Source organism: Monodelphis domestica, chromosome 8 (genome assembly GCF_027887165.1).
Source record: "Monodelphis domestica isolate mMonDom1 chromosome 8, mMonDom1.pri, whole genome shotgun sequence".
NCBI lineage: Eukaryota > Metazoa > Chordata > Mammalia > Didelphimorphia > Didelphidae > Monodelphis > Monodelphis domestica.
The window spans coordinates 16344870-16371308 of NC_077234.1; the positions used below are offsets into that span (position 1 = coordinate 16344870).

At 38.6% G+C, this 26439-nt stretch overlaps 1 protein-coding gene across 5 annotated transcripts in view; it reads left to right on the forward strand.

The window, feature by feature from the left end:
• The window catches only part of MME (membrane metalloendopeptidase), a 142662-nt gene that overhangs the window by 82224 nt on the left and 33999 nt on the right, over nt 1-26439 (forward strand). For all 5 annotated transcript variants that reach the window (XM_056807695.1, XM_056807694.1, XM_007502344.2 and 2 more), the window contains 4 exons: nt 476-604; nt 2783-2881; nt 6203-6283; nt 10198-10301. In XM_056807695.1, coding sequence (XP_056663673.1) covers nt 476-604; nt 2783-2881; nt 6203-6283; nt 10198-10301 — 413 coding nt within the window. The remainder of the gene's footprint in view (nt 1-475; nt 605-2782; nt 2882-6202; nt 6284-10197; nt 10302-26439) is intronic.

The window sequence follows — 26439 nt, forward strand, 5'->3', positions numbered from 1 at the left end:
TATCAGAATTTAGGCTGGAATGTTAAAAGACAGGCATGTTTTTCTGTTTACGAAAGACTGGCCTAAAACCTTTCTCACAGATGCAATAATGTATGTACATCTGTTGGACATTATTTTTCATTTATATTGACAACATGGATGATGATGCAGTATTGTATTCCACATCAATCCTGAAAAATGTTAACATGTGGCCACAACAGAGGGTTGTTAATGAGTAGACATTATAACAGCAGTCCAGATTTCATAAAAAAAAAAAAATATCATTTAGGCAAATAATTTGATTGAATGATATTTTTTTCCTGTATTATAAATGTGTCCTCACTGAGTGGGTTCTCTGAATAGTACATAAAGACTTTTGAGTCTTTCCTGGGACTAAGAGATTTTGGAAAGCATAGAATTCCACAAAGTTTTAACGTGAAACCCTGGACTTTGGGACAAACCACCATAAATTCTATTTTGTATTTCCCTTGAACAGGCTCTTTATGGCACAACATCTGAAACAGCCACTTGGCGACGTTGTACTAATTATGTCAATGGGAACATGGAAAATGCTGTTGGACGGCTTTACGTAGAAGCAGCATTTGCTGGCAACAGTAAACATGTGGTAATGTTTTTTGGCACAATTAACTCATTTATTTGCACTTACAGAATGAGGCAGTATTCAGAAATTTAGTTAAGCATCTTATTTATGGGATACCAAGTCTGTAAATCATAATTTGCTTTTGTTCTCCCTTTAAATCTCAGGCCTTTTTTTAATCAACATGAAACATATGTAACTTTGGGAGCTTTTAAAATGGGCTCATTCAAAACATTCAAAACATGGGAAATTTATCAGGAGACATAAATTACATAAAAAATAATGCATGAATGCTACTCCTGGAGTGCATTTCAGCCTCTCCTGCTCATGTCTTTATTACTTTAAGTTGTTAGAATTTGGAGAAATTGGTTTTTCAGTAACCTGGGCAACCTGTCAGAGGCCATTAGCAAATATTCAATTAAAGTATCTTCTAGGCTAATTCAAGGTAGCCACAATTACTCCAGGACTCTAGCTGCATAAAGCAGTGTGTGAATTATTTGGAACAAAGTAAAATAAGTAAGACAATAAATATATTTATTTTAAAAATAATATATGTAAAATGAATTGAATTTACTAATAATTATATGATAACCCTTTGCATGTATGTTTTTACATGTCTTTCAAAACACTTTGATGTGTAAGTACATCTGTTTTTGGCAGCATTCATTTGTTTTTCATGATTTGGTGTTGAATTTCCAGGATTTTTATGTATATCCCTTGATTTTTCATTATAAAACCACCCTTTTATCACTTTAGATATTAAGCATAACTTTGACGGAATCCATTTGTCTAAGTCTAGGCCATAAATTTTCAATGGGGTTTAAATTCAGATAGATTTCATTGAAACAGCTTATCTCCATCACTTGGGTAAATTTCTGAACTTTGGGGGTTGTATTGTAGTATTTTAGCACAATTTGGGAATTTCTATAATTCTCCTTCCTGGTATGTTAACCTGTTTATGAGAAGTCATCATGCCCTCAGTGGAGAAAAGATTTAGGCCAATTGAAAGAAGAAGAAGAAAAAATACATTTTCTGGATGAATGCTACTGGCTATGATACTCTGGACAAATAACTTCACCCTATTTGCCTTAGTTTCCTCATGTAGAAAATGATCTGGAGAAGGAAATGGCAAACTACTCTAGTAGCTTTGCCAAGAAAAACCCAAATGGGGTTATGGCATGTCATGCATAACTGAGCAATGGCAACAACTTATGACTGGTGGTTTTTCTTCATAGCCATTTTTAAATTTCATTATTTCAGATTTTCCTCTTCTTCTATCTTCAGAAATTTTACTGTCACATTGTAGAGGAATAAATAACAGCCCTTGTGGCTGCCACATTGCTCTGAAGGTCTTCGCTCATTTTCTAAGGATTGATTAGACTGTTTTGCAGCAATAATATGTGACTTTGGCTCATAGAAGAATAGATCTGGCAGTAGAAGTGACCTGAGAGACTATCTTAGCCACTTAGCTCATTTGACAGATGAAAGAGCTGAGGTCCAAGGAGATTTCATCAATCACCTGCCACAGTTGGCCATTAGCATGTTTGTCATTGTTGTTATTTTTCAGGCATATTTTCTTTTGCACAGTCACTGCCATGTGCTCAAGGTGTTTTCTACACTGATCTTGATGGAATCACATGTCTCAGCCCCCACCCTTATACCAAAAAAAAAAAAAGTTTGCGACAGCGTCATCCACATTCCTGAAGAAATCTCCAATATCCCCACTCTTAAGCAAAATTTTATCTCTTTCCTATTCTTTAAACCCTTATCTTCCATCTCAGAATCAATACTATGTATAGGTTCCAAAGCAGAAAATAAGTAAAGGCTAGGCAATGGGGGTTATGTGACTTGACCATGATCACCCAGCTAGTAAATGTCTGAGGCTAGATTTGAACCCTTTAAGCCACCCAGCTGCCCCCTAAGCATGTTTTCCTAACTCAGTATCTGCCATAGTGCTAGCAGCCTTTGCAATAAACTTCCTAGAAAATGGAGATTAGCATTTTAGCTCTATATAGATGGCTATCATTTTGCTGTTGAGTTAAGTACTTATATTTTATTTTATATATATATATATATATATATATATATATATATATATATATATATATATATATATATTTAGATAGATAGATAGATACACCACTGAACTCCTGACTCTCAAAGGAATTGACCTTTTTTCTTTTCCTCATGTTCTCTTTCTTTCAGGTAGAAGATCTGATTGCACAGATTCGAGAAGTTTTCATTAAGACTTTAGATGACCTCACTTGGATGGATGCAGAGACCAAAAAGAAAGCTGAAGATAAGGTAGAGACAAAATCAAGGCTTCCTCTCCAGCATTCCTCCAGTGCTTGCTTGGGGGAGCTGAGAAAGTGAGAAAAAAACCCCATCACAATAAAGGATTATAGCATGAAAAACTAGTTTCTATACATGCTAACTCATCAAGGGCTACTCCTTGATAGGGATTTTCCCATCAGCCTTGTATTTTTTAGTGAATTTTGTCACCAAAACCATTCTTCAGTCATAGCCCATTCCAAGTATTTATTTTTAAACATCTTACATTTGTTTCTGTTGTGGTGGATGAAAGATGAAATGACTAAGGAAAAAAAAGGGTTCCAGTTTCTGAGCATAAGAAATGCATGCTACTTGCATATCAAATCGATATCAGATCTCCTCAGCTTCCAATTGGACCCTGAATACAAGGAGAGACAGATCTTTATGTACTGAAAACAATTAAATAAGACAACTGATTAAAAGAAACAATTAACTGGAATAGTAAAATAAATATAAAGCTTAGTTATTTTAATCCCTTTACTTAACAGATGAGAAAACTAAGGCATAGATAGTTTAAATGATTTACTCAAGGCCATACAGGTAGGATTTGAATCCAGATCTTCTGACTCCCATATATGTTCTTTTCCACATTACCACATTGGTTCTCGGATCATAGATGTATACCTGGAAGGGGACATCAGAGCTAGCCCAACTCCCTCATCTTACACAGAAGTCCAAAGGCTTAGACTCATAGGTCTCATAGGCATCAAGGATCAGAGCAAAGACATGAGTTAATGGTAAACCCATCACTCCTTCTGCCATACCTCCTAACTTGCCAGGACCAAAGTCACCATTCTAAGCCTACAATGAGCAAACTTCAATGGTGGAGGGAGTTTCCACGCTAGGAATTCTTTACACTAATGAAACCACAGGTCTGAACCACTTAGCAACCAATTGGAATGAAAAACATTTATTAAGCTCCTATGATTTGACAGTCATTCTTCCAGACACTGAAGCCAAAAATCAAAAAGGGAAACAGACCCTGCCTGCCCTCAAGAAGCTTACACATGTGTATGCTATTGACTCTGAATTAATTTCTAATATGTCATGGATATAACATATACATTGAGATATATTATATGCTATATAATATTTTACATATTAGATACTTAGCTCTGCACATGTATATACATTATGTATATAAGCTATGCACCAATACTTGTGATACCTGTATGATATACATTGTAGATATGATTATATATTAACTATACATATATTTATAAACACATATACATTATATCCAGAAGATATACACAAATATAGGTGATACATGTGCATGTATATTTCTACATATTAGCTACATATATACTTAAGCCACACATGTTTATAAACATGTATATATTGCATGTGTATATATTTAGATATATCTACATATTTTATATATGTATATATGTACCATGTACCAATATCTATGATAGCTGTGTATATGTATTAAATACTTAATTGTCTATATTTATAAATACATGTAAATATATAAATACAAGTATATATTATGTATACAAGATGTTCCCAAATATATATGATATATGTGTATGTATGATATACATTATGTGTGTGTATATAATATTCTTAACTATTCATGTATGTATAAATGCATGTATACACATTATATGGGCATCTGGGTGGCATGGTGGATAGAGTGCCAGACCTGGAGTCAATGATCCCATTTGTGGTTTTCTTGGCAAAGATACTGGAGTTATTTGCCATTTTCTTTTCTAATTCATTTTACAAATGAGGAAACTGAAGCAAATAGGGTCACACATCTAGAAAGTGTCTGAAGCTGATTTGAATTCAAGAAGATGAGTTTTCCTGATTCCAGGCTGGCGCTCTGTTCACTGTGATGTCTACCTGCCTGCCTGGTACATAACAGGCACCTAATAAATGCCTGTTGATGGACTGATGGTACGCTGTAACCTGGAGAGCCGCAAACCCCAATTTTATAAAATTATATTATAATGGGTATATAATACCCACCGTGGAGACAGATAGTCAGACAACACAAACCTTAGATGGATCATGTCAAGAAGGAACAGACTGAGGGCAAAGCAAGAGCAAGCCCGGTCAGCACTCTGGCCAGTTCCTCTTCTGTCCAGTGTAGACAGGCATGTTTCAAGGTGAGTTTCCTTATCTTGAAATTTGTAGCCATTCTGCTTCCCAGAACACTGGCTTTTCCACCTGCCACTATATTCACTGCTCTGTGCAAACTGGTTTGAATAAAAGGTCAAACCTACTGAGTGACCAGTATGATTTTGTGGCCGAGACTGGCATAATTGTCACCCTATTGTGCTTAGAAAAGAGAACTAATCCCCCCTTGCAGGGTCCGGTTGTGACAATTCATCACCCCACCAATGAAGGGACATTGTTGGTCCTGAGGTGACAAAGGCAGTACACTTCCATAAGGGTGTAAAACCACATTCTTTGGGTTCAAATGAATCAAAAGGGACTACAACGCTGCAAAGTACAAATGAATAATCTCATTTACAGCATAGAAACTTCCTGGGAGAATTAATTCCATGTGTAGACAGACGGTCAAACCATTAAAGATTTCTGGTCAGGGTGGCAGTGACCTGTCAGGAATGCAAATGAAAAGAAATAGACCATTGGTGGAGAGCGTAGGGTTGGCATGGATTTAATGTGCAGGAAGGTGAGCTGGCACACATGCCGAAGGACCATTCATCTTTCCCATTCATCTAAACAATGTTATTCCCTTGACCTTGAACAGCCCGAGGCCCCTTAATCTATAATGATTGTCTTGAACAATAACTGAGTTGATGATATAAACCTGCAAAGTTTGGTATGGAGCCACTAAATGTTGTATCAAGAGCATCCATACTAAGCCAGCAAACACTTTCTGTTTTCTCAAGCAGATTAATGTAGTGGAAAGATGATTACAGGCAGCTGGAAAGGCAGCTCTCACCATCAGCCCTCACATAATATGTAAGCGAGAACCTTTCTTTAGAAAAACAATTGCATAAAACTCTCAGACATATAGAGGCAGCGGTGCCTTGTCACTTTTCATTTCGGGTAAATTTCTTGGGAAAACTGCGCCAAACAAGAAAAGCCTTGTAAAAATTAAGCCCTGACCTTGTTTTAGCATCCTTTGGATTTTGTGAAAATGGGATTTTTCCAGTGCACCCTGGGAACCTCCTATTGACGAGGTGCCTTCCTACTTGATGGTACCTAGGTATCGAGAGTTTCTTTTGTGAACAAAATTTCTCAGATTCTTTGTGAAACGTGATTTTCATTTCCTATTTTTCTAGCCAATTTCCAAATGAAATCCTTTCCTTTTTCTAGGCGATGGCAATTAAGGAAAGGATTGGATATCCTGATGACATCGTTACAAATGAAGAAAAATTGAACAAAGAGTACAGCGAAGTAAGTTGGGAAAGAAGTGGAGCAAATAATTCCTGGGACTGGTTGAATGGCATTTACTGCAGTATTGTGGGGTATATTGGCATCAGACAAATTATACATTAGGTTGTTATAGTTTAAACATGTTTTCTTCCTGCCCTTGACACATCAGTTCTATGGCCTGGTAATTTAATTTCTCAGTACCCCAAGCAATTCTTGGAGGAGGAGAACTGGCAAAATAGTGGGGTGATCTGCATTATGAAAGGATTTCCTCTTCACTGGAGCTCCCTAGACCAGTGATTTAGTAAGCACAACTGGGTACTAGAGTCTGAGGGTGCAAAGGAAACAAGCCTTGATTTCTAAGAGATTACAGTCTACTAGAAGTCTACACAGCAGAGGCAGAGACAGAGAGATAAGAGAGAGAAAGAGAGACAGAAGCAGAGAGACAAGACAGAGACAGAGATGGAGAGAGCACACATTAACAATTGAAGGGATCAGGGAGAGAAGGCATCTAAAGGAAGTATTTTTTTACCTCACCTAAGCCTTGAAGAATTTTCTGACTCAAGTGTAGAAGAGAGTCTGTGCAAATAAATGGAAGCAGGCAGGAGAAGTGTGAGACTAGGCACTATACATTGACTACAACACAGACTGTCCCAGAAATTAGTGTAAGAAAAGGCTCTAAAGGACCTTGATTGCGAAGTGTGTTAGACACTAAGCTGAGGTTTATTTGATATTTTAGAGGTAATAGGGAGGCATAGAAGGCTTCTGAATATGACAGTGACCTAGATAATCATACTTGTTCCTTTGGAGAATTATTTTGGCAGCTCTGGGGAGAATGGATCAGAAAGGAAAAAGCAGAACAGAAAGACCAAAAACACAATATTCCCAGAGAGAGGTGATGAGCATCTGAACTAGGGTTGTGGAGAGAATTAACCCACAGTCATTAGACTCACTTTTCAAAACTTAAGATGCTAAGTTGAAAACTCTGTTAGATTCATCTTCATTGCTATAGGCTCTGCTCCTACAGGCACAATTTCTAGCACCAATCACATGCTTAAAATTATTTTTGAATCCAACCTGAAAAAGAGAGAGAGTGAGAGCGTGGGATGTTAAAAGGTTGAAATGTTCCAAGTCATCAACAGAAAGAGTTTTAACTTCATGTGGGACCCTCCAGTTCATAGTCATTCTTGCCTATGGACCCTGGAGAGGTTTGGATGGCTACAGAGACTGCTCCAGCCTAAAATAGCCATTGTTCCACACTGATAAAATAGGGAAGCAAAGAATCCAGAATGGAAGTTCTGGCTAATTGGGAACAGAATTCCTATTTCCAGGGTGAGAACATCAAAAAGTAAAATTGAGTCATTCTGTAATTTCATGCTTAAAAATAAATCCCTGATCAGTAATTTGAAATTTCTCTTTTTTTAAAGGGGAGAAAAATGTTTTTATTAATTGAAAAAAATAAACAAAATATAAAAAACAAACATAAAGTTAAGGATTATCCTATTGTGGCTAGCTTCTCCAATGCAATTTAATTGAAAAAAAATCACTTATTAAATGCCTATTATAGGCCTGAAATTGTGCTAGGAACTGGAGATGCAAAAACAAAGAATGAAACAATCCCTGCCCTTGAGGAATTAAAGGACTTATTATCTAGGAAAACTCACTGTCTCTCCTTTCTCTGTCTCTGCCCATGTCGTCTTTCCTTCCTCTACCCCTCCCTCTCTCACTCTCTCTTCTTTCTTTCTGTCTCTCTTCCTCCCTTTCTCTATTTTTCTCTCTTTCTCTCTCTACTTTCTGTCTTTCTTCCTCACTCCCTCACTCTCCTTTCCCTCTGTCTCCCTTTCTCCTTTTTTCTCTTTCTCTCTCCACTTTCTGTCTTTCCTTTTACTCTTTCTCCCTCTGTCTCCTTCCCTTCTGTCCAAATTCTTTCTCATTAAATCACTTGTCTATTTAATGGTTGAGGGACCAATAGAGATAAGAAAGGAAAAGCCAAGCTAGGAGGAGGTGGGAGATAAATCAAGGTAGACAGGTCCCTTTCTTACCACTTGGGGAAGAACTCGGGCCTTTCCTCCATGATGGTCCCCACCATTCTTACTGTGACTGTAAACCCCAAAGCAAGCCTACCCTCAGCATCAGAGGGAGAGGAAGTGGTCTTGAAATCATTTCTCTCTGATTGCCATCCAACATCCTTGACTCAAAATTGTTAGGACTTATAGAAGCCCAATATTTCCTAATTTTTGCCAGCTCTAGGTCCTTCTGACATCTTTTTGCTTTCTCATTGCCAATGCTCAGGGTATTTTTTTTTTACTGAAAGGATCTTTATAAAGGTGCATTAGAACTAATCTATCTGTGTAAATGGGAGTATTGGGTCCTTCATCTAGTTCTGCTTGGACATGCATGCAGTCTTTTGGAAACAATTAAAGGTTATTACTGCTTAGTTCCATTGCTGATAAACAGAGGCAAATCTCCAAATCTCTTTTAGCTCAAGTACAATTAGAAACTGGATTTAGAGCTTTTAAATTGGTCACAATAGAAAAAACAAAACAAAACATTTACCCACCATGGAAAACAGATACTTCCTTGTAAATGAGTTGTTTCTGTTTTGTTTTTCGGTGGACAGATGGTGTGGCAATGCAGGGGATGCAGGGTCCTGTGGCTCTCAGACTGGGGTGGTAGGAGAACAGAGGTTCAAGAACCACTTGTTTGAACCAAAACCCAAATGCTAGAAAGAACTTCAAAGCATTAATTGAATGCAAAGCACAGTTTGACAGCAAAATACCAATTGAAAACAGTAACATTATTATAGGAATAAATGAATTTCATGTAGCAAAACTAGGAATTTAGATCAACTTGCCATATCCGCCATTGTATACGAGAACTCATTTGAATGATATATGGTGGCATTTTAGAGCATGCATATGAAGATGGACACTAAGAGGGACAATAATTCATTATAGGGTTTGGGACAAGATCCACTACATACTGTCAGGAGGAATTGTCTCTTTTACCTCTCATTACCTTGCCTCTTAATGAAACTTGGATTAGCAGACCTCAGAGGACTCTCCTAGTTCCAGATCTGTGGATCTCTGTCCTGAGAATTAATCAAGTCCAGGTTGTCCACCTTGGATATCTGTGAGGTTTCTCCTAATAGGTTTCATTGTTTGGTTCCTGAAGTTAACACTGTTTTAAAGAGCTGCGTATCAGCACAGCTAAGAAACTTTTTTTCAAAGTGTGTTGGTTCTTTATTTGGTTTGAATCATCCATACAGTCTTTAGGAAGGTGGATGAGTCCATTTGCAGCAAAAATTAGTCTACCTCAAAATGAGAACATCATCACACATGGTCCATAATCTATAAAAAATTCACATAGTTCTAAATGTAAAAGAAAAATTGTGGCATGGTATCATCATCACTCTGATATTTGTTTACATTTACTTAATTGCAGTGTTATGCAATTAATGAATTTCAATCAATTAAGCCATTATTCTCAACCATCATTCTCTTCTCAGCAATTTGCTTCCCACATCTCTATTCTCTTGACCAATTATCTTCTCTTTTGCAAATGTTAAGTTCTGAGTAGGTAAGGACCTTCTAAGCATCACTTGATTGTATATATATCCCCAGTACTTAAAGGAGTGTCTGGTATATAGTAAGCATTTAATAAATGTTTTTTTCTTCCATTTTGTCATTTATTGATATATATAATCCACTGATGATTCTGTTGGGACAAATATGTGGACTTGGACCAAAGTCAAGACCGATTTTGGTCATTCTAATGTAAATGTAATAAGCTTATTGGCAATTCATAGAATGTGAGAAGAATTCCCTCCTTCTTAGAAGAGATGTATGTATGACTTGATAATATAGCTAGATAACCTGAAAGCAGGGTGTGGCTTTCATATTTCTAACCAAAAGCAACATTTTCTGTGATTTGTTTAGTTGAATTACAAAGAGGAAGAATACTTTGAGAATATCCTGAAAAACCTGATGTTTGCGCAAAACAAGCAGCTCAAAAAGCTTCGAGAAAAGGTGGACAAGGAAGAGTATGTATATTTCCATTTGTCTGCTTTCTTTGGGTTTTGTTTAGAACAACGCAATACCTTTGGTGTTTTCATGGCTTCAGTGTTCAAATGTGTGCCTTCCCAGTGAGAAATTCTCTGTAACAACAAAAAAAAAGAAAGAAAGAAAGAAAGAAAGAAAGAAAGAAAGAAAGAAAGAAAGAAAGAAAGAAAGAAAGAAAGAAAGAAAGAAAGAAAGAAAGAAAGAAAGAAGGAAAGAAAGAAGGAAAGAAAGAAGGAAAGAAAGAAAGAAAGAAAGAAAGAAAGAAAGAAGGAAAGAAAGAAAGAAAGAAAGAAAGAAAGAAAGAAAGAAAGAAAGAAAGAAAGAAAGAAAGAAAGAAAGAAAGAAAGAAAGAAAGAAAGAAAGAAAGAAAGAAAGAAAGAAGGAGGGAGAGAGAGAGAGAGAGAGAGAGAGAATGAATGAATTCTGCTTAAATGCTCAAGTCTAATTCTCCCATCTTCCATATGGGGACCATCACCTCTTCAAAGAAGAGCAAGAGGTCTGGAGAGGGCCCCTACTCTTGTCTAGTAACCAGGCTAGTCACTAAAAGTATTAAGCACATTGCATTCAATTTGTTTGTTTTTTCCATTCTTTTCAATTACATTGTTGTAGTCATTGCGTGTGTGTGTGTGCTTGCACGCGTGCGCGTGGGTGTGCATTCACATATATATGTTCAAATCCAGCCACATGCACTTAATTAGCTGGTCAATTTATTTAACTTCTGCCTCAGTTAGCTTCTCTGCAAAATGGGAAATACAAAGTACCTGCTTCCCAGTGTTGTTGTGAAGATCAAATGAGATAATTATTGTAATCTGCTTAGCATAGTGCCTGGAACATAGTAAGTGCCATATCAGTGTTTGCTATCATTATTATTGATATTCCAAATTGCTTTCACAAATAACCAAACAAATGAAAAACCCCATTAACAACTTGCTGTCCCTTCTTTTCCCAAACCCACTTAGAAAAACCAATGTCATCTTTTGTAATATTTATCTAACTCTTGGATGTGAAGTAGGACCTAAGAGCTATCTTGATTTTACGTTTCTCTTAATATTAAGGATTTGGAAAGCTAATAGTTTGTGATTCTTTTGTCTGAAAACTGTTCTTACCATTTGACCACTAAAACCATTGGTGAATGTCTCGTGCTTTTATCTATGGTACCAATACTTAATGTATCTAGTATATCAGACACTAATCAGAAATACCTGATGGAAAGACCCCCCCCCCCATTTTTTAGCTTCACTTCTTATGTTTTCGGCATTGATTTTGTTTATGCAAACATTTTTCAGTCTCAAATTATTGCTGTTATTGATTTTATCTTCTGCAATCTCCTCTACCTTTTCTTTAGTGAAAACTAGTCAAAACTGAATGGTACCCTTCTAATTATTCTGTGGTTTCAATTTTAATAATCATTTCATGCAATCATGTTGAACTTGCTATTTTATATAGTAAATAACATCAGGCTAACTCTATTATCTGTCAAATAGATTTCCAGGTTTCCCAGTAGTTGTTAGATAGGGAGTTCTTCCCAAGGTACATGGTCATTTACAATCCATTCATGGGATATTTTATTTTTTTGTAGTATTTTGTTCCTTTCTGTCAGCAGAAGTGATGAAATGTCTTGGTGGCATCTTGGTTTTTTGCTAAATATGAGAATTCTAAAGTAATATTGTGGTCCCCTATTTAAAAATATTACAGCTTAAGTCAAAATGACTTTTAGCAACTTTATTTACAAAGAGGTGGAAAGAGTGAAAGTGGAAAAATGTAGATAAAAAAATAGAAAGTACTGCCTAACTACAGATACCCTAAATTTAATCCTAATGTCTCCAGACCACAAATGCAAATCTGAAAGCAAATCTCACCAGAATCCAAAGTCCTAATTAGGAAGCCCAAATCCAAAGATGCCGAGGCTAAGACCACCAAGAATCTCACGAGAACTCATGGTGAAGGAAGCGTCCCACCAAAGTGCTAGCGAGCAGAGAGGGTCTCTTCACAGAAGAACCAAGGAAGGAATCACTCCATTCACCACTGCAAGCTGACGAAGGATCCAGTGAAAGAGTCTCCTTCTCCAGTGTGGCTCACCAATTCAGAGAGCCTCCCTGAATCCTCCAGCTGGCCTTTTTAAAGCAGTTTTCTCAATGTCACTTCCTGTCACTCCCTCACTTTACAGGAACAAATAGCAGTCTTTCAATTTGCTTAGCACTGCCCAGGGGTTAGCAGTGACCTCTGGAGTTGTCACCCACTCTAGCAAGTGACTTATGACCTCTCTTACTTAGTGACTGGTAATTAGGGGTACTTAAGTTTTTGATTGATTAACTACAAAGTTGCTGATTGACAGACAAAGAGAGCTTGATTCACTCTTCACAGTGGCATGTGATTGAGTAAAGTCACCAACAATCCCAAGAGACTCTTCAAAACTAGCTAAATATGTATGTTTATGCTTTTTGTCTAAGAACTTGCCTTCAATTTTGACATTGACTGAAATATTCAAAGCTATTTCATTTCTTTATTCATCCCTGATTATTCTCTCAACTCTTCTCAGATATTCTGATCTTCTGGCCTCTTTGGTCCAGTCTGCTAAATGCATGCTACAAATCTCATCTCCTTGTACTCTGGTTGGAGCAATGCTCTACCCTGCTGCAATCATTCAATGAAGTCTCAAAAATCCATTGTTTTCATGAATTGGAAACTTAGATTTATAGCGTTAAAAAGTAGTCAGTATAGAAGCAATACTTCCCTGAAACACTCCCATTGCCTATTAGGTCTCATGCTTCATAAGGGGGTCATGAAGACCCAGATTCAAATCCCTCTCAGACTAACTCTTTGACCCGAGTCAAGTCACTTAATCTGTATGACCCTCAGTTTCTTCATGTAAAATGGGAGTAATAAAAATTATCACCTCCCCTCCAGAGCTATTGAAGGATATTGTGTATAAAATATTTTGTCAATGGTAAAGTATTATATGGTAAAGTATTATGGAAAGGTCATGTGTTATTTGTCATATTTTCATTTTTAGGGTAGCTAGGTGGCTCAGGGATAAGAGTGCCAGACCTAGAGTCAGGATTTTCCCCGAGTTCAAATCCAGCCACAGACACTTCCTAGCTAGATGACTCTGGGCAAGTACTTTTCACAGAACCTATGTGACTCAGTGGATACAACCCCAGGGCTGGAGTTGGAAGGTCCTAGGTTCAAATTTGGCCTCAGATACTTTTTAGCAATGCGATCCTGGACAAGTCACTTAACCTTCATTGCCTAACCCATGCCATCTTCTGTCTTAGAATGGAGAGAGAGAGAGACAGACAGAGAGAAAGAGAGATAAATAGAGAGACAGAGAGAGAGACAGAGACAGAGACAGACAGAGACAGAGAGAGAGGAAGAGAGAGAGACAGAGAGAAAGAGAGACAAACAGAGAGAGAGAAAGAGTGTAGTTAAGGCCCCAGAGGGCAGGAAAGGAATGGGCAACTTTGACCACCTTCTTGGCACCCCCTCAGACAGGATCATGCTGGAGGAGGTGGAGTCATCCCTTCTCTTCCACCATGTGCTTGTTACCAGGAACACACACTGAATTCTGACTGAAGGTCCTCTGTGGCTTGGCTGATGGATTCCCTGAGACAGCAGCAGAACATTCTGAGCCCATGTGACACTGGGCTGCTTTTAAATACAGGCTGACTCTAGGCTGAGTGATGGAGCCAACAATCAAATGGGCTGAAAGAAGCTGCAACTAATCACACCGTTCTGAGCGAGATGTTGAGAATCCCAGCTGCAGCAGGAGAAAGGTCAGGGGATAAATACACTTAACTCCGCAGCTACCACCTCCTGCATCTGGAATCCCTCAAACATTCATTGAAAAGATCATCCCGTCAATCTGAAAAAGAAAAGCATCTTGTTATGCAACAGGCCTTTTTTTTTTTGTCAATTTTGAAAATGTCTTTTATCCATCTGAACACATTTCGTGTCTTTAAAACATGCACAATTTAAATTGAAGAACTGTGTTATATAGATGTCTTCAGCCAAAGTTGAGAGACAGAATAGGGTGTTGGGTAATGGGCTCCCAAGGGAACACATTATGTCATTTGATTGGAGGAGGGAAGGGGCAGGTTGGGTAGATGCAAGCAAGGAGACATAGGAAGATCTGAAGGAAAGACTATCCAAGTAATCCACAAAGCTAGTCAAGTCGAGTCAACAAGCCTTATTAAGAGCTGACTGAGCACTACTGAGTCATCACAGAATCTGAGAATTGGAAGGAATCTTAGCAGCCACAAAGCCCAAGTCACATGCGAAAGGCTTCCAGACAGTCACATACCCACCAAGTCATTCAGCCTCAGTCTGAAGAAATCCAAGAGGAGACCGCCAAGGATCATTTGGCTTCAAGTCACTGCCTTGCCTCAGTGAATCTCTGATCACTTAGTCTGTTTGTCTGTGGAGTAAGTGATCCAAAGTCAAGGAACTGAGGGAATCAAGAAGTCTGCCTACAGGCATTTGAGTTTCTTATTCTTTTGACTATACTTTCTGCTCTTTGGGTTAGGAAGAATGACTCATGAAGGAAGCAGACAAAGGTGAAAAAGAGTCTTGTGTTTATACAGTCTCAAAGCCATCAACATTGGATTTCATAAAGATTACAAACATTTTCTTTTCTTTTTAAATAGTACATAGTAATTTTTGTATTTAATTAGTTAATTTAGAATATTTTTCCATGGTTACATGATTCATGTTCTTTCCCTCCCCTTCTCCCTCCTCCCCCCCCCCCCCCGGAGCCGACAAGCAATTCCACAGGGTTTTACATGTGTCATTGATCAAGACCTATTTCCATATTATTATTTGTAATAGTGATCAGTTAAAGTCAGCTTCCCCAATCATATCCCCACTGAACCATGTGATCAATCATATGTTTTTCTTCTGCATCAAACATCTTTTCTATTAGAGTCTTTCGTTCAGTTCAGGGAACCACATTTTAGGAAAGGCACAGATGATCAGGTGACTGTCCAGATGTAGACATCCAAGATGGCAAAAGGTCTCATGTTTATGTCTTGGCAGGGTCAGTTGAAAGAATGGGGAGTCACTTGGAGAATGGTCCTTGGTAGTCAGCTTGAAGTATTGAAGAGTTATCTCATTCACCCCTGGGGGAGAAAGGGGGGGGGGGCAGAATAAGAAGTCACACATGGAAATAAAAAAGAGGAGAATTTTAGATTGCTTTCCGGTAAGGAATTTTTTTTCATGCCATCTTCTGTCTTAGAATGGACACCTAGATAAAGGTTTAAAAGAGAGAGAGAGAAATCTTTAGGGTCTTTAGCTGCCAGACAGCAGAATGGCTTCAGGGGTTGCCCCCCCATCCCCATTAGAGGTCTTTGGGCAAAGGCTGGAAGACCACTGACCAGGTAATTTGTTTGGACTTGGTGGCTACTGAGGTCCCTTCCCCTCTGGTTTTCAGATGTTATATTTCCAGGAGAATCATATTCTTGTTCTTCATGCATTAATAAGTTAGTAGCATTTCTAAAAGCATCCAGATTCTGGTATGTGAGCTGTGAATTTGAATGCTTCTTTGGATGAGTAAAGAGGAGGGCCCATGAAGAAAAACCAAAGTAGACTGGGCAGGCCTCCATCATTTCGATCTCTGCTTCCCCACTTCAGATTGCCCTTTGGATTCCTTAGTGTAGAACTTTTCCATCTTAACCATGATTCATGGTGCCAATACTTGTAAATCATGCTTTGCTGAGCAATTGAGTTACTTTTCTTAAACCACAGTGATTGTTTCAATACCAGGCCCCCGGGTTCTAATGCATCAAATCTGTGGAATTTAATTGTCAAAACCCAAGCCTAAACTCATTGTTTACTGTAATGAAAGTCTTCAGGCAGCAGAAAAACAATATGCAAATAAATCCCAGGCAGAGAAATCATTTTTTATGTTAGTAGAGGACATCCAAGTTCAATGCCTCGTAAGAGTACTGATCTGCTGTTGACTGAAATGTCTTCATTTCTTCATTATTTGGATGGATTGGAGTAGGATAATGGAGGTCAAGGTACCAGCAGTCAACACAAGGTTCTTACTGCCCCCAGACATGGTTGAAGGGAGACAGTTTAATGGAATGGAAAGAGCTCTGGCTGTAGGGTTAGGATGACTCCGTTATGATCCAGGCTCTTCAACTTACTCCCTTTGCAGCATTGGGGAAGTCAGATCAACTTAATTAACATTTATTATGTGCCTACTGTGTGCCAGGCATTATGCTAGGTGCTAGGGATAGAAAAACAAATGAAAGGACTAAAAATTTAAAATCTTACATTATGTTGGTGGAGACAAAATAATCTAGGAAAAAGCACTGACTGAGGTATTCAGGAAGACCCTCCTGTAGGAGGTGGGTCTTGAATTGAGCTTTAAAGGGAACTAAGGATTAGGTTTTCATCATTTCCTCAAGTGGGCCTTAGTTTCCTAAAAAGATGTGATTGGACCACATGGTCTCTAAGACTCCCCAAAAGCTCTGACAGTTTGAGCATGTTCAGTTCCGAGAGTATTCTTGGCCTCATTCCTCCTTTTGTCCATTTGTACCTGGAAATGGAAGTAGGCAATTAGTAAGCAAATGGGAGGGCAGAGTGATGAGGGGCCAGCCTGGGAATTTCCAGGTAATTTCCCCTCTGACCCATAGTCTTCACATTTGCAAAATTAGGTAGTTGAATTCCAAGTTTCTCTCCAGACATAACATATGGTTATTCTCTTGTTAAAGATGAAGAAAAGCCTGGAAAGGTTTCCTTTTTTCATTTATTACTGCACTTCCCAGTCAGAATGAATGAAGAGGAAAAGTGTTTGAGAAATGTTCTTGTTCTCTTAGAAGTACCTGGCTTTTCATTTAACTTTTATGGATCTTTTGTTTTTCAAATAAAATCTCTCCTTCTAATACCCAGAGAGCCCATCTCTGATAACAAAGAAGGAAAAAATAGAAGGGGAAAAAAAGTAGTCCAACTGCATTTGCTACCGCAGGGGATGCTATATGTTCAGAGAGATCCACCACTGTGTAGCAGGGATGGATATGTGTTTTCTCAGCTCTTCTCCAGGGTCAAGCCCCAAGCAATAAACATATACCATTGAGTTAGTGGAGTTTTGTTCTTGTTGTTGTTTGTTTTGACATCATTGTAGATCTGGAATATGTTGTTTTTCTGGCTCTTGCTTTTCATCTGTTTATAGAAATCATCTCATGTTTCTCTGAAGTCTCTATATCTACTATGCCTTATGGTAATAATCCAACAAACTGGGTAAGCCATTTCCCAGTCAATAAGCTTTGGTAGGTGTTTGCTCCCTCAAAAAGATCTATTTTTTTTTTAAATTTACAATTACATATAAAAACAATTTTTAACATTCATTTTTTTTTTAAATTTTGAGTTTCAAATTCTCTCCCTTTCTCCCTCCTCTCCCCACTCCTTGAAAAGGCAAGCAATTTGATAAAGATTATACATGTGCAGTTGGGCAAAAGCTATTCCCATATTAGCAATGTTGTAAAAGAAAACACAGACCAGAAATGAGACACACACACAGAAGTAGAAAATAGTTTGCTTCAATCTTTGGTCACACTCCATCATCTCTCTGAAGGATAAAATTTTTCATCATAAATCCATAGGAATTTTCTTAGATCATTGTATTGTTGAGAATAGCTAAGTCATCTGCAGTTGATCATCATATGATATTGCTGTTATTTTGTGCAATATTCTCCTCATTCCTCTCCTTTCACTTTGTATCAGTTCATGTAGATCTTACCTTTTTCTGAAATCATCCTGCTCATTGTTTCTTATAGAGTACTAGTACTCTAGTACCATATCACCAACATATAACACAACGTGTTCAGCCATTGGCCAATTGATGGACATCTCCTCAATTTCCATTCCAATTCTTTGCCACCACAAAAAGAGCTGTTATCAAAATGTTTGTCCGAGTAGATCCTTTCCCCATTTTTATGTTTTCTTTGGTATACAGACCCAGTAGTGGTATTACTAGATCATAAGGTATGAACAGTTTCATAGCCTGTTATATATACATAGTTCCAGATTGCCTTCCAGAATGGTTGGATGAGTTCACAATTCCACCAACAATGCAACAGTGTTCCAGTTTTGCTACATCCTCTCCAACATTTATCATTTTCCTTGATTGTTATAGTAGTCAATCTGATAGGGTAGAAGTGGTACTTTAGCATTGTTTTAATTTGCGTTTCTCTAACTCAGTGATTTAGAACATTTTTTCATATGATTATTGATAGCTTTGATTTCTTCATCTGAAAATTGCTTGTTCATAACCTTTGACCATTTGTCAACTAGGGTATGACTAATATTCTTATAAATTTGATTTTGTTCTCTATAAATTTCAGAAATAAGGCTTTTATTAGAGAAATTTGTTATAAGCATTTCCCCCCAGTTGTTTTTTCCCTTTTAATATTGGATACATTGGTTTTGTTTGTCCAAAAGCTTTTTAATTTAATATAATCACAATTTTTCATTGTATATCTTAATGTAATCAATTCTTCCCTTCTCCATAGATTTGACAGGTAACTATTCTATGTTGCCCTAACTTACTTATGGTATCACTTTATATCTAAATCATATACCCATTTATCTTATCTTGGCATGAGGTATGAAAAATTGATCTAAGCCTAGTTTCTTTTCTTTTTTAAACCCTCACCTTCCATCTTGGAATTAATATTATGTATTGGCTCCAAGGCAGAAGAGTGGTAAGGGCTAGGCAATGGGGGTCAAGTGACTTGCCCAGAGTCACAGAGCTGGGAAGTGTCTGAGGCCAGATTTGAACCCAGGATCTCCCATCTCTAGGTCTGGCTCTCAATCCACAGAGCTACCCAGCTGCCCCCCTAAGCCTAGTTTCTGCCATACTGTTTTCTAATTTTTCCAACAGTTTTCATCAAAAACTGAGTTCTTATCCTAAAAGCTGGAATCTTTTGGGTTTATCAAACACTAGATTGCTAATGACATTTACCCAGGTATATTGTGTATCTAATCTATCCCACTGGTCCACTATTCTATTTCTAAGCCAGTATCACACTGTTTAGATGATTGCTGCTTTATTGTGTAGTTTGAGATCTGATACTGCTAGGACATCTTCCATCACATTGTTGCTGTTTTTCCCACTAATTTCTTGATATTCTTGACATCTTTCTCTTCCAGATGAATTCTGTTATTTTCCCCTAGTTTTATAAAATAATTATTTGGGAGTTTGGTATGGCACTGAATAAGTAAATTAATTTAGATAGAATTGTCATTTTTATTACATTAGCTCAGCCTGACCATGAGCAATTACAATTTTTCCAATTGTTTAATTCTGACTTTAATTGTGTGAAAAGTGTTTTGTAGTTGTGTTCATATAGTTCCTGTGTTTGTCTCAGGAGATAGATTCCTAAGTATTTTATTTTGTCTAGGGTGATTTTAAATGGAATTTCTCTTTCTAGTTCTTGCTGCTGTGATGTGTTGGAGATATATAGAAAAGCTGATGACTTCTGTAGGTTTATTTTGTATCCTGCAACTGTGCTAAAGTTGGTAATGATTTTCACTAGCTTTTTAGTTGATTCCTTAGGATTCTCTAAGTAGACCATCATTTATCATTTCTTATAGCACAACTGGGCTCCATCACAATCTATAAGAGCTACAACTTGTTCAGTCATTCCTCATTTGAAGGACAAACCCTTAATTTCTAATTATTTATCAGCACAACAAAAGCTGCTATCAATATTTTTGTAAAAAATCAGGCCTTTTCAAAAAGTCAATACTTTGAATACTTAAATTGAACAGGGACTCTGTTTGTCCCCTCCTTAGACTGTATGCCTGTCGGCAGAATCTAAGCCACAAAATATGGATGTTTTAGTCACTTTATTTTTTTAAACCCTCACTTGCTGCCTTGGAATTGATTCCAAGGCAGAAGAGCAGTAAGGGCTAGGTAATGGGGGTTAAGTGACTTGCCCAGGGTCACTCAGCTAGGAAGGGTCTGAGGTCAGATTTGAGCCTGGGAACTCCTGTCTCTGGGCATAGCTCTCAACCCTCTGAATCACCTTGTTGCCCCCTGTTAAATTATTTTTTTTAATCTTAATTCCAAAATGTTTTCCAAAGCAGTGAAATCAGTTCATAGTTCCACCAAGAGTGTATTAGTGTGCCTGTCTCCCTACAGTTTCTCCAACATTGACTAAATCCATTTTTGTCATTGTCACTTTTTTGGCACAATTTGTTGTGAATAAAGAAATGCCTCAACCACTATTATCATCTGTATTTTACAAATGAGGCTGCAGAGGTTAAGTTGCCCTGGGCAAGTCAGCTATGTAGCAGGATTGGAATCCAAGTTTTCCTGCTTTCAAGCCCAGTGCTCTTCCCACCCTATCCCCTAGCTGCCTCAGAGAGCTTTTCCCCTCTGTGATCTCATTGGATTCTTACCACAGTCCTATAAGGGACTCCAGAGAGATGGGTATTTGATATCCAGTCAAAAAGTGGAAACCAAAGAGGTTAGACCACTGAACTGTGGTCTTACAGCTCATATGTCAGTCAACAGGACTTTATTAAGTGCTTTCTGTGTGCCAAGCACTGATCTAGGGGCCAAAAGGAGGTTTTGAACCAGCTCTCCCTGATTTCAAACCCAGGATTCTATCTACTGTGCCATTTATCAGACTCTGAGAAGGAAAAAAAATAATAGTAACAACAACTACAACAATAATGGCTAGCAATTATATCACACATTAAGATTTGCAAAGCACTTTATATATGTTAATTCATATGATTCTGGAAAGGTAGTTCATTATAGTTGTCCCATTTTTACAGATGAATATAGGGAGGTAGACAGGTTAAATGATTAGTCTAGGGTCAAACAGCTATGGAAGCATCTGAGCCTAGATTTGAACCTAGGGCTTCCCGAGTCCAAGTCTAAAACTCTATCCCCTGAGCCAGCTTCTGACTTAGAATCGATATTGTGTATTGGTTTCGAAGCAGAAGAGTGGTAAGAGCTAGGCAATAGGTATTATTGGGGCATCAGGGTGGGGACTATGAGCCAAGAGACGTGAAAGAATGAACTTGGAAAAGGATTTCAAACTTGGGCTCTCAATTGAGAATCCATTTCTAAGTGCTACAAGGGTGCCATTTGTAATTTGAGTTGACTATAATCTCAGCTTCTACTTAAAAATCCATCCCTCTTCTAGTCCATTGGCCAAGTGGCCATCCAGCCCTTTGCTTGAAAACCTCCAATGATGCACAGCCCACCGCCTCCCAAGGCTGTCCACTTTGGACTATTTCTGACCATCAGGAACTTTGTCCTTTTGTGATTTATGACAACTTGCTCAAGCTGGAAGCCTGAACAAGCCAGCAGCTCTGATGCCAAACATCTAAAATTACTCTTCACCATGGCGCTGTGTTCTCTGCATCGTGTCAAAGTTGAACATTTCAGATAATCACCCCAGCACACCCACCAAAACCAGCACTAATCAGTGTTCACCATTTCCCCAGCCACATTTTTGTTGGATGTGAAAAGTTTTCATCAGCTAAAAATGGCTTTTTAATTAATGCTCAAGGAAGCCATTGGGGAGGGAGGATTAATGAGTTCAAGGTTGACTTTTATACGTTATTGTACATGGATTGTGTTCAAAAGACATTATCAACAGTGGCTTGGAGTACATTCCAGCTCTGTAAAAGAACCTCCCAAGGGCTCTTGGAGATAACTTGGAATTGGATCCTTCTCAAGGAATTCAGCTAGAATAAAATACTCAGTGAAATCTCAGAATCTTTATCACTGTATTCTTCCAAAGTTCGCACATAGTAACCCACTTTGTAACCTGGAGATCATCATCAAATTTTCCCCTTCCCATGACTTTAATGGACTTGGATCCCACCCATTCTGATGGCTCTCCCTGGCTGGATCCAAAATTCTAGAAGCATCCCAGGTAGAGAGCTCAGTTGAGATAGAGTTTGGGACATTCCCTGGGTTATTAAATACTTGTGCCCTCAAAGATACTTGGAGTTGGGGAGGGTGGGGTGTGGTGGGGAGTAGTTGAATTACCAACATCCTAAATCCAATGTACATTTTCTGAACTGAAAAAATGAAACTGAGCTGACAGTTGCCTAATCTTTCTGTCTTGCCTTAGTTTCCCTTTTGTTCAGTGGGAACCCCAGTTCTGAAGGAAGCAGTGGACTTTGGGATTCACTGTTTTCAAAAGGCACATTCAAGAAAATCTGAGAAAAAGAAATAGAGAGATTTGCTTACAAGAGGTGGCAAGAAAATTAGTGTTGGCATCATGTTGGTGGACTTTCGCTGCCCTTTCCCAGAGAGCTATTATCCCTAAGCAAGAGGTCAACAGCCACCTTAGTGCACTACTGTTGAGGGAGCTTACAATAGATTTGCTTATTTTTGTGTTAATACATTAGTCCTATCGGTCAGTCAACAAATATTTTCTCAGTGCTTTTCAGTTTGTAAAAGGCTCTGAGTACATGACCTCATTTGGTTCTTCCAGCCAGTCTTGGGAAGAGGCGAAGGTATTATTTCCCATGCCCCCCCCCCTTTTTTTTAAAGAAATGAGAAAATCAGGTAAGCTACAGAGAGGCCAGGTGATTTTTCCTGAGTCATTCCAGAAATAAGAAACTCAAAGCTATGTCTGTCATCTCAAAGGCCATCTCTGTCACTGCTCAGACTCTGCTGTCTGAAGCTCAAGACCCCTTCCCTGCCTTTTGCATTTGAGACATTTTATTACTACTTCAGCTACTTCTTTCATGCGTGTTTTTGGAGACGAGTGAGTCAGATATACAGCCTAGATGTGTCACTGATAACTCGCCACGGTCAAGAAAATGGGAAGAAAGTCTTAGCGCACTAGGTGGGCTCTTGTGATAGTTATAGGAAGGCACAGGAGGGGCAGACCTGGATGGAGTGTGATCTTGCTGGTTGGAGGGAGCCCCCACCCCTTTGAGGATCACAGATCTGTTGGACCAGAGGTATCAGAAACATGGTCCACAACACCCCTGAGTCCAGTTCAACCTGATTAAAATTTGGTTGAGAAATATTTACCGCCAAACCCCCCAAAAGACAAAAAAACAACAATAGCAAAACAAAACATAGATGATGATCATATGTGGTTTTCTAAGTCAATATGCATCCCACCAGGATATTCCTGTATATTTAACTATAGATGGCTCCCATTTCCATTTGAGGTTGACACCACTACATTGGGTGAGTAGAAACAAGAAATTTCTACTTCTGTGCCTCAGTTTTGACAGCTGGAAAACAGGAGTGGCACATACTATCGGCTTCCCTTTGGGGATGGTTTAAAGTGAAATGAAAAGATGTGTAAAAAAAGGTTTTAAGAGTTTTTTTTGTGATAACATTGCAGCCCAAATGTGGGAACATTATGAGAATTATTGGAACAAAACGATAAGAATCCTTTTCAACCAGGGATACCTGGGGAGGAAGCCAAAAGAAAAAAAAAAGAAGAAGAAAAGAAAGGATTCTGGTGCATTACTTATTTTGCAGAGTTGTTTTGAGACTATTAGATGAAAAGAAATCGAACACCTCCTGCAGGGAAGGGACATGAGCCAATATGTTGTTTGGGCTTTTTAAGTCACACTCGAGTGGGTGAAAGAGAAACTTTATTTGAGGCATTTTATGATCTACGGGCTTTATTATCAGCCAATGTCTGCAGGACCACGCAGTCTGTGACTGCTTTTCTTGCCTGCTATAAAACGGAAGGTCCTGTGTGTACTCATTTCATCACCATTTAAACCCTTCTGGGTAATAAGAGTTAGAAGAGAAGCACCTGGTCCCTCTCTCCAGGCTTAAGCATTTAAGATTCTCATTTAGGTGGTTAGTTCTGGTTTGAGAGACTTATTGTCTATGCAGCCCTTCCCCAGTGGGTCGTTGAATACCCCAAAGATGAACGACTGATCCTGGATGCCTGGTTCTGTGTGTCATTGATCATTATTAGCATTAGCGATGGAGATCCTCTGCTTATTCTCTCTCCTCTCCCCTTTCTTTTGTCTACCTGTCAGTCCTGCAGCCTGGAGGCCAGCTTTGCCATGGCCATGTCCCAGGAAGGTTTGCTTCTGCCTCCAAACCCATCATCCCTCTCTTCTGTCCTGTTGCCACTTTAAAGAAACAATTGAGCCCGGTTCATTTCTTTTCGTGGATGTGGCTTCTAAGGGAGAAGGGACATTTGCTCTATTCTCTAATGCTGCGTTGGGAAGTTTCTAGTTCTTCTGAAATGACAGCATCTTCCTCAAGTTGGCACATGGTACCTATTACCTTTTATGAGACATACACTGACCACAGTCAATGGGCTTTCCAAGTCTGCTGCAGGCTTACAGGCAACTAACTGTGGTTTATCTCCAGGAACTTCCTGTCTTTTCTTCACTGTTATTTGAATAAGAAAACATGGTCTTAGTGTTGCTATCTCAGCATCTGGGAAGCTAAGTGGTGGAGTGGATAGAGCACTGTACCTGAGTTCCCATGTAGGCTCAGACATTTATTAGTGGTGTGATCCTGGGCAAGTCACTTTACTATCTGCCTCAGTTTCCCCATATGAAAATGGAAGATCATAAGATTACTTGCAGGGTTGCTGAGGGGATCAAAACGAAATAATATTTATAAAGAGCTTAAGAACAGGTACTTCATAAATACTGTTTTCTTCTCTCTGTATGGCTATACCTGCTAAAAATTACAAATATTAATAAAAATGTGATACCTTTCAAAGGGAATAAAAATACCAGCAGGATACCACTTGATCAACACCCCTGACAATGATTTTTTTTTCTAAAATACAAGAAGAAATTGGAGAAGAGCAATTCTATAGAAACTTAATTTATCTCTGTCCTCCTGCATTTTAAAAGTGTCATCATTCCTTAGCCGAAATGTGAGGGTCGTCTATCCTGGTTCTCCTTTCCTTTATTACATTAAGGGAAAAACAATTAAAAAACAATGGAGCCAATTTTGTTTCAGTGTCTTTGGGCTGCTGTTCCCATTAGTTTTTTGACTGACTCAACAATCTCCCATAATTTATGCACACCATTCAGTTGTAATGACCCATTAAACAAATACACTCTGGTGTCTGTTCTTGCAAGCTTGTAAGGCAACTCTGTAGAAGCAGGATCTCAAAGTTGGGAAAACTGCCCACCACGAAAAAGGAAATCTAGTGAGGGGTGTTCAGTGAAGGATGAATAATCATAGACTATTTAAGAAACACTTGCGTTCATTTTCTGATTATTTGTTTCAAAGAACAGTCATGTATTAAGAGCTGGAGATAATGGTAGCAAAATCCCTGTGCTTTCATGGCATCTGCTCTATGTCTAGAGAATCCAAGAAAGGAATGGATGTTAGATTCAGATCCCTGGATGTAGAAGAGGAGAGACCATTGACTTTAGGTGGGGCAATAGTTAGAACCCTGGGTCCAGAATCAAGAGGAACTGAGTTCAAATCAGGACTTGGACGCTTACTACCTTGGGTCATTTACTTAATATTTTTGGTCTCAGTTCTTTATAACCCAATAAGGACAAAGTCTGCCTCCCTGGTCTGAGCTCTCCAAGTTCCCCACTTCAGTTTCTGCATGAGGGGCACAAGTCTGACCATAACCCTAGTTGGATTTCCAGAGTATTGCTGCTGGATTCAGCCATGGGAATAGCTTGGCAGATCCAGATAGACAGAAGGTCAGACTCCCTTTTGGGATGGGCTTCCTGGCATGTTAGATTGCAGACTGGGCTGGGTGTCTGGATGGGAGACGCCACTCTGCTCCTGCAGTCAGACGTACACAGCTATTGGGTTAATTCTTTACTTAGTGATATACGACTTGTTGTACACCCCCTTCGTACTTCCTACCCCAATCCCCAGCCAGGCACATTTCTCTTTCACAAGAGGTATCAGATCTTTGTATCAACCATGAGGAACGAATGACAAGACCTCCATTTGGTGCCTATTTCTTGTTCTCTGCAGACAAGTCCTCTGTACTAGATTTGGGACTTGTTCCTCTGGTGGCGCCATTCGGTCCTTGCCTGGATAGACACCATCATCTCTGTCTCTCCCCCTTTACTAATCAAGGCTGTAAAAAAGCATTTCCTTTTTTTGTCTTGAGTTTCTCACTCTACCTGGTATGTTTTCCAGGTCCTTTTGGACTAGTCATAGGGGAAAGC